This window comes from Mandrillus leucophaeus, unplaced genomic scaffold (genome assembly GCF_000951045.1).
Source record: "Mandrillus leucophaeus isolate KB7577 unplaced genomic scaffold, Mleu.le_1.0 Scaffold734, whole genome shotgun sequence".
NCBI classification, from domain to species: domain Eukaryota; kingdom Metazoa; phylum Chordata; class Mammalia; order Primates; family Cercopithecidae; genus Mandrillus; species Mandrillus leucophaeus.
Window position 1 is genome coordinate 121,742 of NW_012107964.1, and position 12,744 is coordinate 134,485.

At 55.3% G+C, this 12,744-nt stretch overlaps 1 protein-coding gene across 1 annotated transcript in view; it reads left to right on the top strand.

The window, feature by feature from the left end:
• The window catches only part of TRIM11 (tripartite motif containing 11), a 23,599-nt gene extending 11,160 nt beyond the window's left edge, over positions 1-12,439 (top strand). The window contains exons 3-7 of the mRNA XM_011965696.1: positions 4,006-4,101; positions 4,986-5,216; positions 9,043-9,065; positions 9,155-9,255; positions 10,865-12,439. Coding sequence (XP_011821086.1) covers positions 4,006-4,101; positions 4,986-5,216; positions 9,043-9,065; positions 9,155-9,255; positions 10,865-11,412 — 999 coding nt within the window. The 3' untranslated portion in view covers positions 11,413-12,439. The remainder of the gene's footprint in view (positions 1-4,005; positions 4,102-4,985; positions 5,217-9,042; positions 9,066-9,154; positions 9,256-10,864) is intronic.
• Positions 12,440-12,744: the final 305 nt, after the last annotated feature.

Consider the following 12,744-nt stretch of genomic DNA (forward strand, 5'->3'; position numbering starts at 1 on the left):
CTCAAGGTGCGCCTGGGCGGGGGTGGCGCGCAGGAGCATCGGGGGAAGCCGGGGACTGGGGAGGCCTGGGCGGGTGGGAGGTTTCGGGACTGCTCCGGGCGTAATCTGTCTCTGTCTAGGGCGGGGAGCTCAGGATGCAGCCTGCCCTGGGCCGGTGAGGAGGGTATCGCGCAAGGCAGCTGTGGGGGCCCATGACAGCCTGTCTCAAGCAGGCCCCGTGAGGCTGGAGCCATGGCCGCCAATGAGACCCTGCTCTCGGGGTTGAGGGGCGTACCTCCCATAGATGGAGGCTAAGAGAGGAAGGTGGAAGGTGGTGGAGTGGGGGCAAGGAAAATGTGGCCATACACTGGCCAGAAAGGAGCCGGAATCAGAGGAAAGTGGGAGAACCTCAGAGGTGGACGATCCTAGATGGACTCCTTGCAGGGACTGTGTTATCAGGTCAGTACTTAAGTCCTGGGAAAGCCCCAGACTGAGCAGGGTGAGGGGACACAGTCGTTTCCTCTCTAACCTCTCCTCCAGGGCTGCCCTGCATTTCGGGGTGGGGTACTGGGAGCCATCTCTGCCATCTGAGATGCCAGGGCTCAGCCCGCCTCTTCTTCCCTTATTTTGCTGCTTAAAACCCAAACAAACCCCAAGCTGAAGGGCCTGGGGCACACGTTCTCCTGGCCTGCACTCCCTCCCGCGGTACTTTCCTGGCTGACCTGCTGCGGGTGTGCTCCTGGGAGCCCACGTGTGGGGTAGATGGCAGCATCTTTGGAGCTTTCTTGATTGCACTTTGTGTGTTGCACCATGGTCACTTGTGTGTGCCAGATTAGCAGTTAAGCCAGTGTTAGTACTGAGCTGGGTCTGTCCCTATCACAGAGAAAACTTCTGGGATACTAGAATAAATCTGAATCTGTCCCCTTCTGCTTTGGATTTTAGCAGAAAGGTGGTTTAAAGCCATATCCGCGGGCTTGTCCAAACACAGGTTCTTGTGGGTTTTCTTTTCGTTCTTTGCCCATGCAGGAATGTCTACACCTCAAACATGTTAGCCCAGCAGAATTACCCTTCTGACACCAATTATCCCAATGGGTGCAGAGAGTGCCCAGTAGCTCTGTAGAGTTGATCTGATATAGTTTCATGGGATAGCACTTAATCGTTTCTTTTGCAGGTGAAGAAAAAATTTCCCTCTACCCTGTTAGGTTCAGTGGCTGGGGGCTGCAAATTAAACTGGCACAAGACAAATTAACAGGAAAAAAAAATCATACAGTTTGATTAATATTTTAAGTTTTACATGCACAAGAACTTCATAGAAAAGTGTATTTCAGCAAAGGTTTGTAAATTGTGGAGAAGTGACTGGACACAGAAACGGGATTCGGCGTCTAGGACTGATAAATTGTGGGAAAGTGACTAGGAAATAGATGGGAAGAACTAACACAAGATAATGGTCATTGTAGTAAGGTCTGTTTAGGCAGAATCATCTCCCGGGATTAGAGTGCCCTCCTCTTCCTAGTGGAGGGAGGGTGCCTTTCTCATGGGGAATGAATACCCTACTTCTAGGCAGATAGGAGTACAGAGAGCTCTTCCTGCATCTGCTTTTACTCAGAATAATCCTTATACCACAGCGGTACATTTGGGGATGACATATCCTGTTCCTCTTCACTGCCTTAGGGCCTATGCTATGTTAACCGCAGGAAACTGGTTTTACCTGCCCCCATAGGCCTAGAAAGCTCAGTCCCACCTATGGGACTGTGTGTCCACTTGCCAGAGTTGGGGCCTGTTAGCTCTATGATAAGTTCACTCCTTGCCTGGCCCTGACATGGGGTCATGACAGGTGAACAAGCCCCAGGCTGGGTTGCCCCGAGGTGGTAAACAGGAAAGTCCCCGTAAGATCCAGTTCCAGGAAGCAGCATCATAGGAAAGAGAAGACGGCCCCCAGATCTCTCTGGGTTGTGTATCAGATGGCACTTGGGTGGAGAGGGGGTTTGCCACAGGAAGGAGGAGGCCAGGGAAGATCCCAGGCCTGCACCAAGCCCCAGCGTCCCAGTTCTGACTACACACAGGGTAAGAGGTTTCCGTTCTAATCTGTCCAGAGACGCAAAGATGCAGGTACCTGAAATGCAAGATCTTTGCCATGCTGAGTACCTTGTGCTGCTTTACAGCCCATTCCATCTGATCAAATGCTGTTTGTAACTTTAGTGTTGAAAACTGAAAATGTTGGCTAGGTGTGGTGGCTCACGCCTATAATCCCAGCAATTTGGGAGGCCGAGGTGGGTGGATCACTTGAGGTCAGGAGTTTGAGACCACGCTGGCCAACATGGCAAAATCCCATCTCTAAAAAAAATACAAAAATTAGCTGGGTGTGGTGGCGGGCACCTGTAATCCCAGCTACTCAGGAGGCTGAGGCAGAAGAATCACTTGAACGCAGGAGGCAGAGGTTGCAGTGAGCCGAGATAGTGCCACTGCACTCCAGCTTGGGGGACAGAGCAAGACTCCATCTCAAAAACAAAAACAAAAACTGAAAATGTCACGTAGGGACTGAGGCATTGAGGGAGAAGTTGAGAGGCACTGGGCCAAGTGTTTGAGGTAGGGTTGGGGGTCACAGGGGCCAGGCGTGAGTTTTCTGGAACAGGCCGGTAGCAGTGAAGAGAGAGGCGGGGGGACAGGGACCCCCATTTGGGGTTCTTGTAGCTCACATGAGAGCTAAGCCTAGGCAGAGACAATAAAGCAGTTGGACATGTCCTTAGTGCTCCGGAGGTGCCAAGCAGTATTCTCGAATCGCGAGGCTAGGTGGTGAACCAAAGTGAGCACCTGGAGCCAGGCAGCTGGGCCCATGTCCTGGCTCTGCTACCTGGGCAGACTTGTGGATCCTCCCAGCACCTCCATCCTTCCAGAGCATGGATAGAGAGAGATGAGAGCCATGACTTGGGGTGACTGAGAAGCAAAGAGGTGTGGCCAGCACAGGGCCTGTTGCTGATAAGGGTGTCAGATGGGGTGGAAGTGAGCAGACCCTTCGCGAAGTGGGTTCAGGGCACCCCAAGCACACACAGTACAGCGAGCTTGTGTATAGGATTCTCACTGCTTCCTGGTATGCACCTCATGAGGAACCGTGGGAATGAGAATTAAGGACCAAGAAAGCAGAATGCAAGTGTACCCGTCCTGGGGCTTATTACAGTGATAGCTGATGAAGCTGAAAATGCACAAGATCCCAGGTGGCTTAGAGAAAAGATGGGGTGGGCAGCCAGGCATCTCTGTCCCTGCTGACTGTCCTACCAAAACACCATGGCTTGCACATGGCAGATGTATACTACTCATAGCTCTGGAGGCTAGAAGTCTAAGAGCAAGCCCTGGCAGGTTTGGTGTCTGGTGAGAGCGCTTCCTGGTTCACAGATAATGCCCTCTCACTATGTCTTCACATGGTGAAAGGGGCGAGAGTTCCTTTATAACACTAATCCCATCATGGTGGCATTGCCCTCCTGACCTAGTCACCTCCCAAAACCCCTGTCTCCTAATATCATCACCCTGGGAGTTGGGATTTCAACCTATGAAATTATGGGGACATGGGGCAGAATTTTTGGACCCCAGCATAGGCTTAGCCCAAGGCCCTTATGTGAGCTGGTAGGTGAGAAGGGAGAGGAGGAGGAGACACTGGCTTGGGAACAGGAGAGCTCGACACCTTCAGAGCCAGCTTGGGGACAGATGGAGTGGGCAGCCAGAACCCTTGAGGTAGCTTTGCAAAGAGGGGTGAGGCCTGGGGTAGGGTAGCAAGGTCAAGGTCTAGAAACACATCTCATATGAGAAAAAGGAAAGAATGTGGCTGGGGCTGTCAGCCTCTGGCAAGAGGCTGCCCACCTACCATGAGGGCTCACGCTCATTGGAGGGCATTGAGTTCCCTCATTCACCAGGCAGATTTCAGTTTGTCCCCATTGTCTCTGAGGAGGAACTCAGGACAGTGTGTCAGGTGCAAAAGGGCAAGCTTCTGTGACAGGACCGATGTCTCATGGCCCTGCCTGGCCTCTCCCACAGGCAAAGCTGGAGAAGTCACTGGAGCATCTCCGGAAGCAGATGCAGGATGCGTTGCTCTTCCAAGCCCAGGCGGATGAGACCTGCGTCTTGTGGCAGGCAGGTGCTGGGGCTTCCACGATTCTGGGTGGCAGGGCAGGGGGTGAAGGTCCTGTATAGGAGACCCCAGGGGGCAATGCTGGCCAGGCACACTTGCCCTTGGTGCCCCAGGACCAGTCACTGCTTCAGCCTGGCCCCACTGAGCCCACTGAAGGGCTGGTCCTTCCCCATGTGCACCTGACCTGCCAGGACGCGGGCGTGGGCTCCCATACCGCAAGGGCCCCATCCTAGGGTCCCAGCATGCTTGGGTGGCAACTCTCAGGTGGATTTAGGGTCTGGGCCCTGGAGATGAATTTGCAGGTTTTGAGGGACTAGGTCATAGATGTGGGATTCAGCCATCCCGAGGAGTAGATTTGGGATCTGTCCAGTTCTGGGGTAGATTTGGGGTCTACCCAAATCACCTAGGAGGCCCTAGGTGGTAGATTTGGGATCTGGGCAGTCCCAGGGGAGAATTTGGAGGTCAGGAGGGACCTGGGTGGTAGATTTGGGGTCCAGCTGGCCCCAGCTGGTAGATGCAGGGTTCTACCAAGCCAATGGGTGGATTTGGAAGTTGGGGAGGGACTAGGTAGTGGATTTGGGATCTAGCCGGCCCTGGGGTTTAGATTTGGGGTCTAGCTAATCCTGCGTGGTAGAATGGGATTTGGCTATCCCTGAGTGGTGGATTTGGGGTTTAGGAGGTGCCACAGGTGGGTTTGGGGTCTGGCCGGCACCAGGTGGTAGGTTTGGGATCCTGCCACACCTGGGGCTCTGCTTGGGGTTTAGCAGGCCCTGGGGGGGAGGTTGGGTGTGGCCCGGCCTTGGGGTGGGCTTGGGGTCTGACCAGACTTGGGGTCCGGCTGGGCCTGGAGTCTGGCTTCAGCTATCCTTCTCCCTGGGCCCCACAGAAGATGGTGGAGAGCCAGCGGCAGAACGTGCTGGGTGAGTTCGAACGTCTTCGCCGTTTGCTGGCAGAGGAGGAGCAGCAGCTGCTGCAGAGGCTGGAGGAGGAGGAGCTGGAGGTGCTGCCCCGGCTGCGGGAGGGTGCAGCCCGCCTAGGCCAGCAGACCGCCCACCTAGCTGAGCTCATCGCCGAGCTCGAGGGCCGCTGCCAGCTGCCTGCGCTGGGGCTGCTTCAGGTGAGCTGGATGGGGAGCAACCTGTGCTGGGGCTGCTGCAGGTGAGCTGGGCGGGGAGCAGCCATGGTGGCCACACGGGCATGGCCTGACCACACTGGGGGAGGGAGAACCAGAAAGTGCAAGAAGCAGGGGCAGAGGTTGTCTGGGCTAAGAGGTTAATGGCATGGCTGGATGTGCCCGGCTCTTGCCTGTGAAATGCTGAGTCAGCAGCAGGACAGATGTCCCACTCGTCCTACCCCCAAAATCCATGTGCTGAAAAAGGGAAGATTGATTGTCCTCTGTAGATGTAAACAGGTGGTGTTTCTTAAGTGCTTATGTAAGGTTACTCCATCTCGGCCTGACTGATGCTGCTGCTCCCTGTAGGCACAGCACAGTGGGCGTGTGCTTGCCGGGACCACCTTGGGCCTCCCATAGAACTCCCGCCATGGTGTCCCCAGCAGGAAGTCCTCTCCCTTCACTCTGTCTTCGCCCCGCTGGCACACCCCATGCATATCCATTATCAGGGGTGGTGTTTCCTCCTCCTCTGCTTCTGGGAGAGTCTTTCCCCATGTGTGGGCTCCACTACCTCAGCCGGCCCCCTGGGCCTGGACTTTCCTTGGTGTGCCCCCAAATCAGAACCAGTGGATGCTCTGGCCTCTGGCCTGGCGGCGGGTCAGGCGGCCTGGAGTTAGCTCTCCCCCTTCGGCAAGCGTGCACTGATGAGGACTGACGGCACTCCCATGCTGAGAGGCCCCATGTGGGCTGGGAGTGTCTGCTGTCATCTTCCCGTGGGGTTCAGCTGGACGTTTGTCCCACAAAATGGAAAACGTGTTCCATGCCCAGCATGGTGTAGACCCAAGGGGCCCCAAGATTCAGAGGGAAACAGGCCCCTAGGCAGTTCTGGCTCCCACAGAGGAGAGAAGTCTTGTGTGAGTGAATTCGGCCACTGGTGGGGCAGGGCTGTCAGACTCAGGTGGAGCCTACAATGCTGCTGATGTGGCTGGGCAGCTTTGCACAGGGGATGACCTGCTGCCGGCCTCTGGAGCCCAGCAGAACATCAGTCCAGGCACCAACTCCTGGTTTCGTTTGTCATTTCTATCGTAAGCTTTTTTCTGTATATATATATATTTAAATTATTTTTGTAGATTTAAGGGGTACAAGTGTAGTCAGAGTGTAGCCATCCCCGTATGGTGCACATTGTACCCAGTAGGTAGTTTCCCCCACCTCCCACGTCCCACCTCTGAGTCTGTAGCATCCGCCCCTCCACTCTGTGTGCTGCGTGCACCAGCTTGTACATCAACTGGCTTTGAGCCTGGGAAGCGGGAAGGACACTCAGCTAGCGTCTGTAGGAAGACTGAGGAATAAGGAGAGGGTCCTGTGGTCAGAAAATTGTGGGGTGGGGAGTTACCCAGGAGACTGAGGAGGAGCCCTCAGGGAGGGCAGAGAGGACAGGTGTTGGAGAAGCCAGGAAGGGTTTAGAAGGAAGGTGAGTTGACCTGGAAATGGGGACCCATAGGGTCTGTGTGAAGATGCGATTTGGGCTTTTGGCCGAGACGTTGTGACATGTGGGTGGGTGGGTGTTGGGTCTCATACGCCCACCTGCATTCACCCTGCTGAGTGGCCCACCTGTCCATGCCTTGACCAAGCTCCCTGCCCAGGTTTGGCCTGGCTGCAAGGCTTCAGGGAGGTCCCTCCTGCCCCCCAAACCTGCCAGCACAGAGCTGGCCTGGTCTGCATGCTGTGGGAGTCTGCCCACATGGGGGTTGCAGGAGAGCAGCCCCAGCAACTGTGTGTTGGTGTGAGCTGTGTGCTGATTTGAGAGGGAGAGGTGGGGGTGGCTTTGCACCCTTGGCCCCCAGTTGGGTTGGGGGACCCAACCCGGGTTCCCAGTACCCAGGCCCAATGGACAGAGATTGCACAGTGGAGGTAAGGGCTTGAGTGACTCCCAGGAATCTACCCACTGGGGCTCTGGCTGCTGTGGACTCTGGGGTCCTGGCTGCCCCCTTCAGCAGGCCCTGCTTGTAGCCGTAGAGTGATTTTGTTCAAGTCAATGCTGCGCCTGGAGGGCCCATGTTCTGTGCAGAGACCAAACCCCCTCGTCGAGGCCAAGGTTCTCCTCCACCCCCAAGCCCTTCTCCTGCTGCCCCTGCACCCGGCCTTGTGACAGCCACCACCTGTCTCCAAATGACACCAGGGGTGGGCCACCCACCCCAGGTAGAATAACCAAGGTGGAGCTGCTCCTAGCTGCCTTGCTCACACCGGCACCATCTGCCCTTACCCTGTGCACACCCCTCCCTCATCCTGCACACTTCCCCTCTGTCTACCAACAAATTCCTCTTGGGCTCCAGAACCCTACCAATAGTCTCCTCTTTATTTATTTATGAATTATTTATTGAGACAGGGTCTCACTCTGTCACCCAGGCTGGGGTACAGTGATGTGATTATGACTTACTGCAGTCTCGATGTCCTGGACTCAAGCAATCCTCCCACCTCAGCCTCCTGAGTAGATGGGACAGTAGACACATACCACCAAGCCCAGCTAATTTTTAAAATTTTTTTTTAGAGATGGGATCTTGCTATCTTGCTATGGCTGGTCTTGAACTTTTGGACTCAAGTGTTCCACCTGCCTTGGCCTCCCAAAGTGCTGGCTTCCTTTCTAAAAATTTTTTGGGGCCTTGAGTGTGTTGTTGTCCCCCTAGACAGAATTAACTACCTGTATATGTGGAAATCTTCCTTTGCCGTTTCTCCTATATGCAGGGAAACCCTTGTCTGGGATTATGTCTTACTGACCTCTGCATCCTGGCCTGGTAGCTGGCACCACGTGTGTTAGGATGAACATGGTGTGGGTCATCTATTTGACAGTGTGGGTTAAATCCCTGCAGTGAACTGAAGGCTGCTCTAAGAGATACAAGATCATGCCTCCTAGGAGCTGATGTTCCAACACTTGGGTGTATCACGCCAGCTCGGGCTGCCACATTGAGTACCACCTGCCAGGAGGCTTCCCCCGCAGAGACTGATTGTCTCCTAGTCCTGCACGCTGAAAGACTGAGGTCAAAGCTGGTTCCCCCTGAGGCCTCTCTCTTGAGCTTATAGATGCCTTTTCTTCCCTGTATCCTCACAGGGTCTCCCCTCTGTGGGTGTCTATGCCCTAGTCACCTCTTCTTATGAGACACAAGTTATGTTGGATTAAAGCCCACCCTCATGGCCTTATTTTACTATGATTTCCTCTTTAAAAGTCCTTTTTTCTAATAGTCAAGTTCTGAGGTCTTGAAGTTTCTGGCTTCAACATACGGGTTTGGTGGGATAGACACAATTCGGGCCCTAACACGGAGTCAGATGCTGTCATGTATCAGGGAGTGACACAGGAAGAAGGCACACCCAGGTGTAGGGCTGAGCAGGGAGCCCGCAGGGCAGGCGGAGCTGGGAGAGGGAGCAGTGGGACTGCGGGGTTGGGCTCCGGCTGGGGTGAAGGCGCCCCTACACTGAAGGCTGGGATGCTTGCCTGTCCTGTCCTTGGCACCCAGGGGTGCCCACTTGGGGCTCTGGGGGAGTGAGCTGACAGCCAGATGCCCTACATCCAAGTGTTAGGCAGAAGTGGGTCTCAGTCCGCAGGACTGGACTGCACCCCATTGGTGATGCCTCCTGGCACATATGCTGGAGCATCTATCCAGCATTCCTGTCTGTGAGCCTTGCTGCAGGTGGTTTATGGCCCCCTGTGTGTGTTTTTGCTGCCTGAGGCTCAAATGTAGGAGAGGGGGATGGGGTGAGGCTCCAGGGGCTGGGTGGGGACTCCGGGAGCAGGCGATGATCACTGACATGGAGTGTGCTGTTTCTCCTCCCCACATAGGACATCAAGGACGCCCTGCGCAGGTACGAGCCCAGCCTTTCCTGGAGGGGGTGGGAGTGAGGTGGGACCCAACTATTGGCCATGGCGATGACATCTGGGTTGTCCCCTCTAGGGTCCAGGATGTGAAGCTGCAGCCCCCAGAAGTTGTGCCCATGGAGCTGAGGACCGTGTGCAGGGTCCCGGGGCTGGTGGAGACACTGCGGAGGTTTCGAGGTGGGTGTGGAGGCCCTAGGTGGGGAGATGACTCCAGGAGGGTACCCGCGAAGGACCTGGGCAGTTAGCCATGTGTTCTCTGCCCCTCCACTGCCAGCTCCAAACTCACAGTGTCATGGTGGTGGGTTGTTGGGAAAATGTCCTCTGCTCATACTTCTGACATCACGTTTGTGGGTATTTTCACACCAAACAATTCTTCACCGTTTGGAAATGAATTGGGTATCAAAGGATTCCATTCAGCATTGAATGGAACTCACTTCAGATGCCAGTCACAACTTCCAGGGGCTGCCCATACTTCTGTTCCCTCAGCCCCTCTGCAGATGTGAGCATTCGCTAGCACAGCCCACGGAACTCAGGAGAGCATTTCACTTACTGTCACTGGTTTGTTGTGAAGGATACCACTCTAGAAGAGCCAAATGGAAGAGACACATGGACAAAGCCTGGGAAAGAGCACAGAGCTTCCCCGCTCTCCCTGGGTGCACCCTCCCAGCACCCCAGTGTGTTCACCAACCTGGAAACTCCCCGAGTCCCAAGAACTGTTTAGGCGTCTTTGTGGAGGTTCCAGTTATCATTGATAAAATCATTGGTCATTAGTGATGGGGCTCAACCTCAGACCCCTTTCCCCTTCCTGAGGTCAGGGGCTGGGGCTGAGCATTCCCACCCTCTACTGACAGGATTGATCTTTCTGGTGGCTGACCCTATGCTGGGCTCTCTCAGGTCCCTACCTCAGCCACTGCAGTGGCATCAACTAAGGTGTGTTGGAAAGGGGCATCTTACGATAACACTAGATGCTCCTATCACTCAGGATATTCCCAGGGTTCTATGAGCTCTGCCAGGAACTGGGGACAAAATCCAAATCTGATTCTTGTATCACAGTCACCCAAAGGAAGTACTGTCCTCAGCCCTTGCTAGCAGGTCAGGAGCCTGTTGTGTAGGAACTGTGTGCAGGCCTCCAGAGGAGGATAGATCTGAAATCTGGGAGTGGTCAGGGTTGGGACAGCTGCACTTATTCACATCCTTCATTTGGGGATTGAAAGAAAAAACGGGCTGGATGCATTGGCTTACCTTTGTAATCCCAGCGATTTGAGAGGCTCAGGTGGGAGGATTGCTTGAGGCCAGCAGTTCAACACCAGCCCAGGAAACATAGCAAGAGTCCCATCTCTACAAATAAAAAACAAAAACATTAGCCAGCCATGGTGGCACATGCCTGTAATCCCAGCAGCTTGGGAGGCTGAGGCAGGAGGATCATTTGAGCCCAGGAGATCAAGGCTGCAGTGAGCCATGATCGCACCACTGCACTGCAGCCTGGAGACCCTGCCTCTTTAGAAAACAAACAAAAAAGAAAGCAACCAAGATTCCCTCTTGATTTCTGAAGGCAAAACATGGACCCATTTCTAGGATTGTAAGTTGCAATTGGACGTGGCTAGGTGGGGAGGGAGGGGATGTCCACTTGGAGACAGTTACTCCAGGAGGTCGTGAGACTGCAGGACCCCGGGGCAGACAGGCCGTCCAACTGGGAGGATCATCATACCCACATGCCCAGGACATGGGCAGGTGGCCCCAGCTTGTCTGTGTCTGTGCCTGGGTGACCTTGGGCCTCTCTCTCCAGGGGATGTGACCTTGGACCCGGATACTGCCAACCCTGAGCTGATCCTGTCTGAAGACAGGCGGAGCGTGCAGCGGGGGGACCTGCGGCAGGCCCTGCCGGACAGCCCGGAGCGCTTTGACCCCGGCCCCTGCGTGCTGGGCCAGGAGCGTTTCACCTCAGGCCGCCACTACTGGGAGGTGGAGGTTGGGGACCGCACCAGCTGGGCCCTGGGGGTATGCAGGGAGAATGTGAACAGGAAGGAGAAGGGCGAACTGTCCGCGGGCAACGGCTTCTGGATCCTGGTCTTCCTGGGGAGCTATTACAATTCCTCTGAACGGGCCTTGGCTCCACTCCGGGACCCACCCAGGCGTGTGGGGATCTTTCTGGACTACGAGGCCAGACATCTCTCGTTCTACAGCGCCACCGATGGGTCGCTGCTATTCATCTTCCCTGAGATCCCCTTCTCCGGGACGCTGCGGCCCCTCTTCTCGCCCCTGTCCAGCAGCCCAACCCCGATGACTATCTGCCGGCCGAAAGGTGGGTCCGGGGACACCCTGGCTCCCCAGTGACTCGGGCCTTCCTGGAGGAGTCCTGTTGCCTCTCCTGCCCCTCCAGGCCACTGAGTGTTTTGTCCACTTGGAGGACCTGGGAGGAGGGAGTGTGTCCTTTGAGCAAGAGGAGGAACTCCTAGTGCCTTTCTGAGCCTGCGTGGGAGAAGCCCAATTCTAGCACTCCAGGAAACTGCGGGAGGGTATGGGGCAGGCTCTGTCCTCCTTGGGAGACCCCTCCAGCCACCGGGTGCTGCTTAATGCCAACAGCCCTTACCAAAGCTGGGAGCCCCATCGCCCCAGCAGCTCTGACCTGTGGTTCCAGAAGCCAAGAAAGCTCCACTGGGGCTTGCAGAATCCAGGGTCCGCCTAAGCTGCACAATTCCTGCAGCTTTGCCAGCCCCCCAAAACTACTGTGCACCCCACCTCTGAAGATGCTGGGGGAGGCAGCCAGGATGGGAGCCAGCCCCATGCCTGTCTGTGACCCCACAGTGGGTGAGAGCCCGTCACAGTCCAGGGTGTGGCCGCTCTGGAAGAATTAGGAGGCAGACGTCATAAGAGTCTTCAGATGATGGGAGGGGCCAGTGAGGACAGGAACCGAGAGTAGATGTCCCAGAATAAAGAGGCTTCTGGGAGGTGCCCGGGTACAGATGTCTGTTCAGCAGGTGTGTGGGCCTAGAGGAGACAGCACAGCCCAGAAATGTCTTCTGCAGGCCCACGTTGTGACTTGAAGCTTTCATGGGCATGTCGCCATTGGGTTTTGCCCTTGCAAAGACTTCCTAGGTCTCCAATGGCCCCTCTGGACCCAGGGTCCCAGCTGCTGCTTGGGGATGTGCACTGCTGGCCACCAGCCTTGCAGTCTCCCTACCCTGGGGAGGAGCAGTGGCTGCCCAGAGCCCAGGGCATATAGCAGAAGACACGAGTTGATTTTTGTGTTGGGTTTGGGGTTTCTTTGTCCTCAAGGTACTGTTCTGCTTCTCTTTACCCCTCTGCTTTATTTATTGTAAGCATTCCCACGTTAAATAAACTTTGGCTGTTGTCTACAAGTCATCCTGCTGGTGCCTGCTTAGTCCAGGGACAATAGTGGGTGCCCCACTGTGCCCAGCAGAGGGCAGAGCCCCAGGGAGTCTGTTGATGGGGCAGGCAGGAAGCTCAGGCAGAGTAGGGGCTGGGACGGGCAGCCACTTCCCACACCCAGGCACAGATGGGTGCTCTGCTTTCTTTGCTCAGTATATATGTTCCTTATGTGGAGCTATTGCAGGAATGTTTTTTTGAGCTATCCTGGTAAATGTTAACTGTGTTCCATTGTGCTTAATGAGTACAGTCTCCTGAATATCATTTATTCAGTCATTC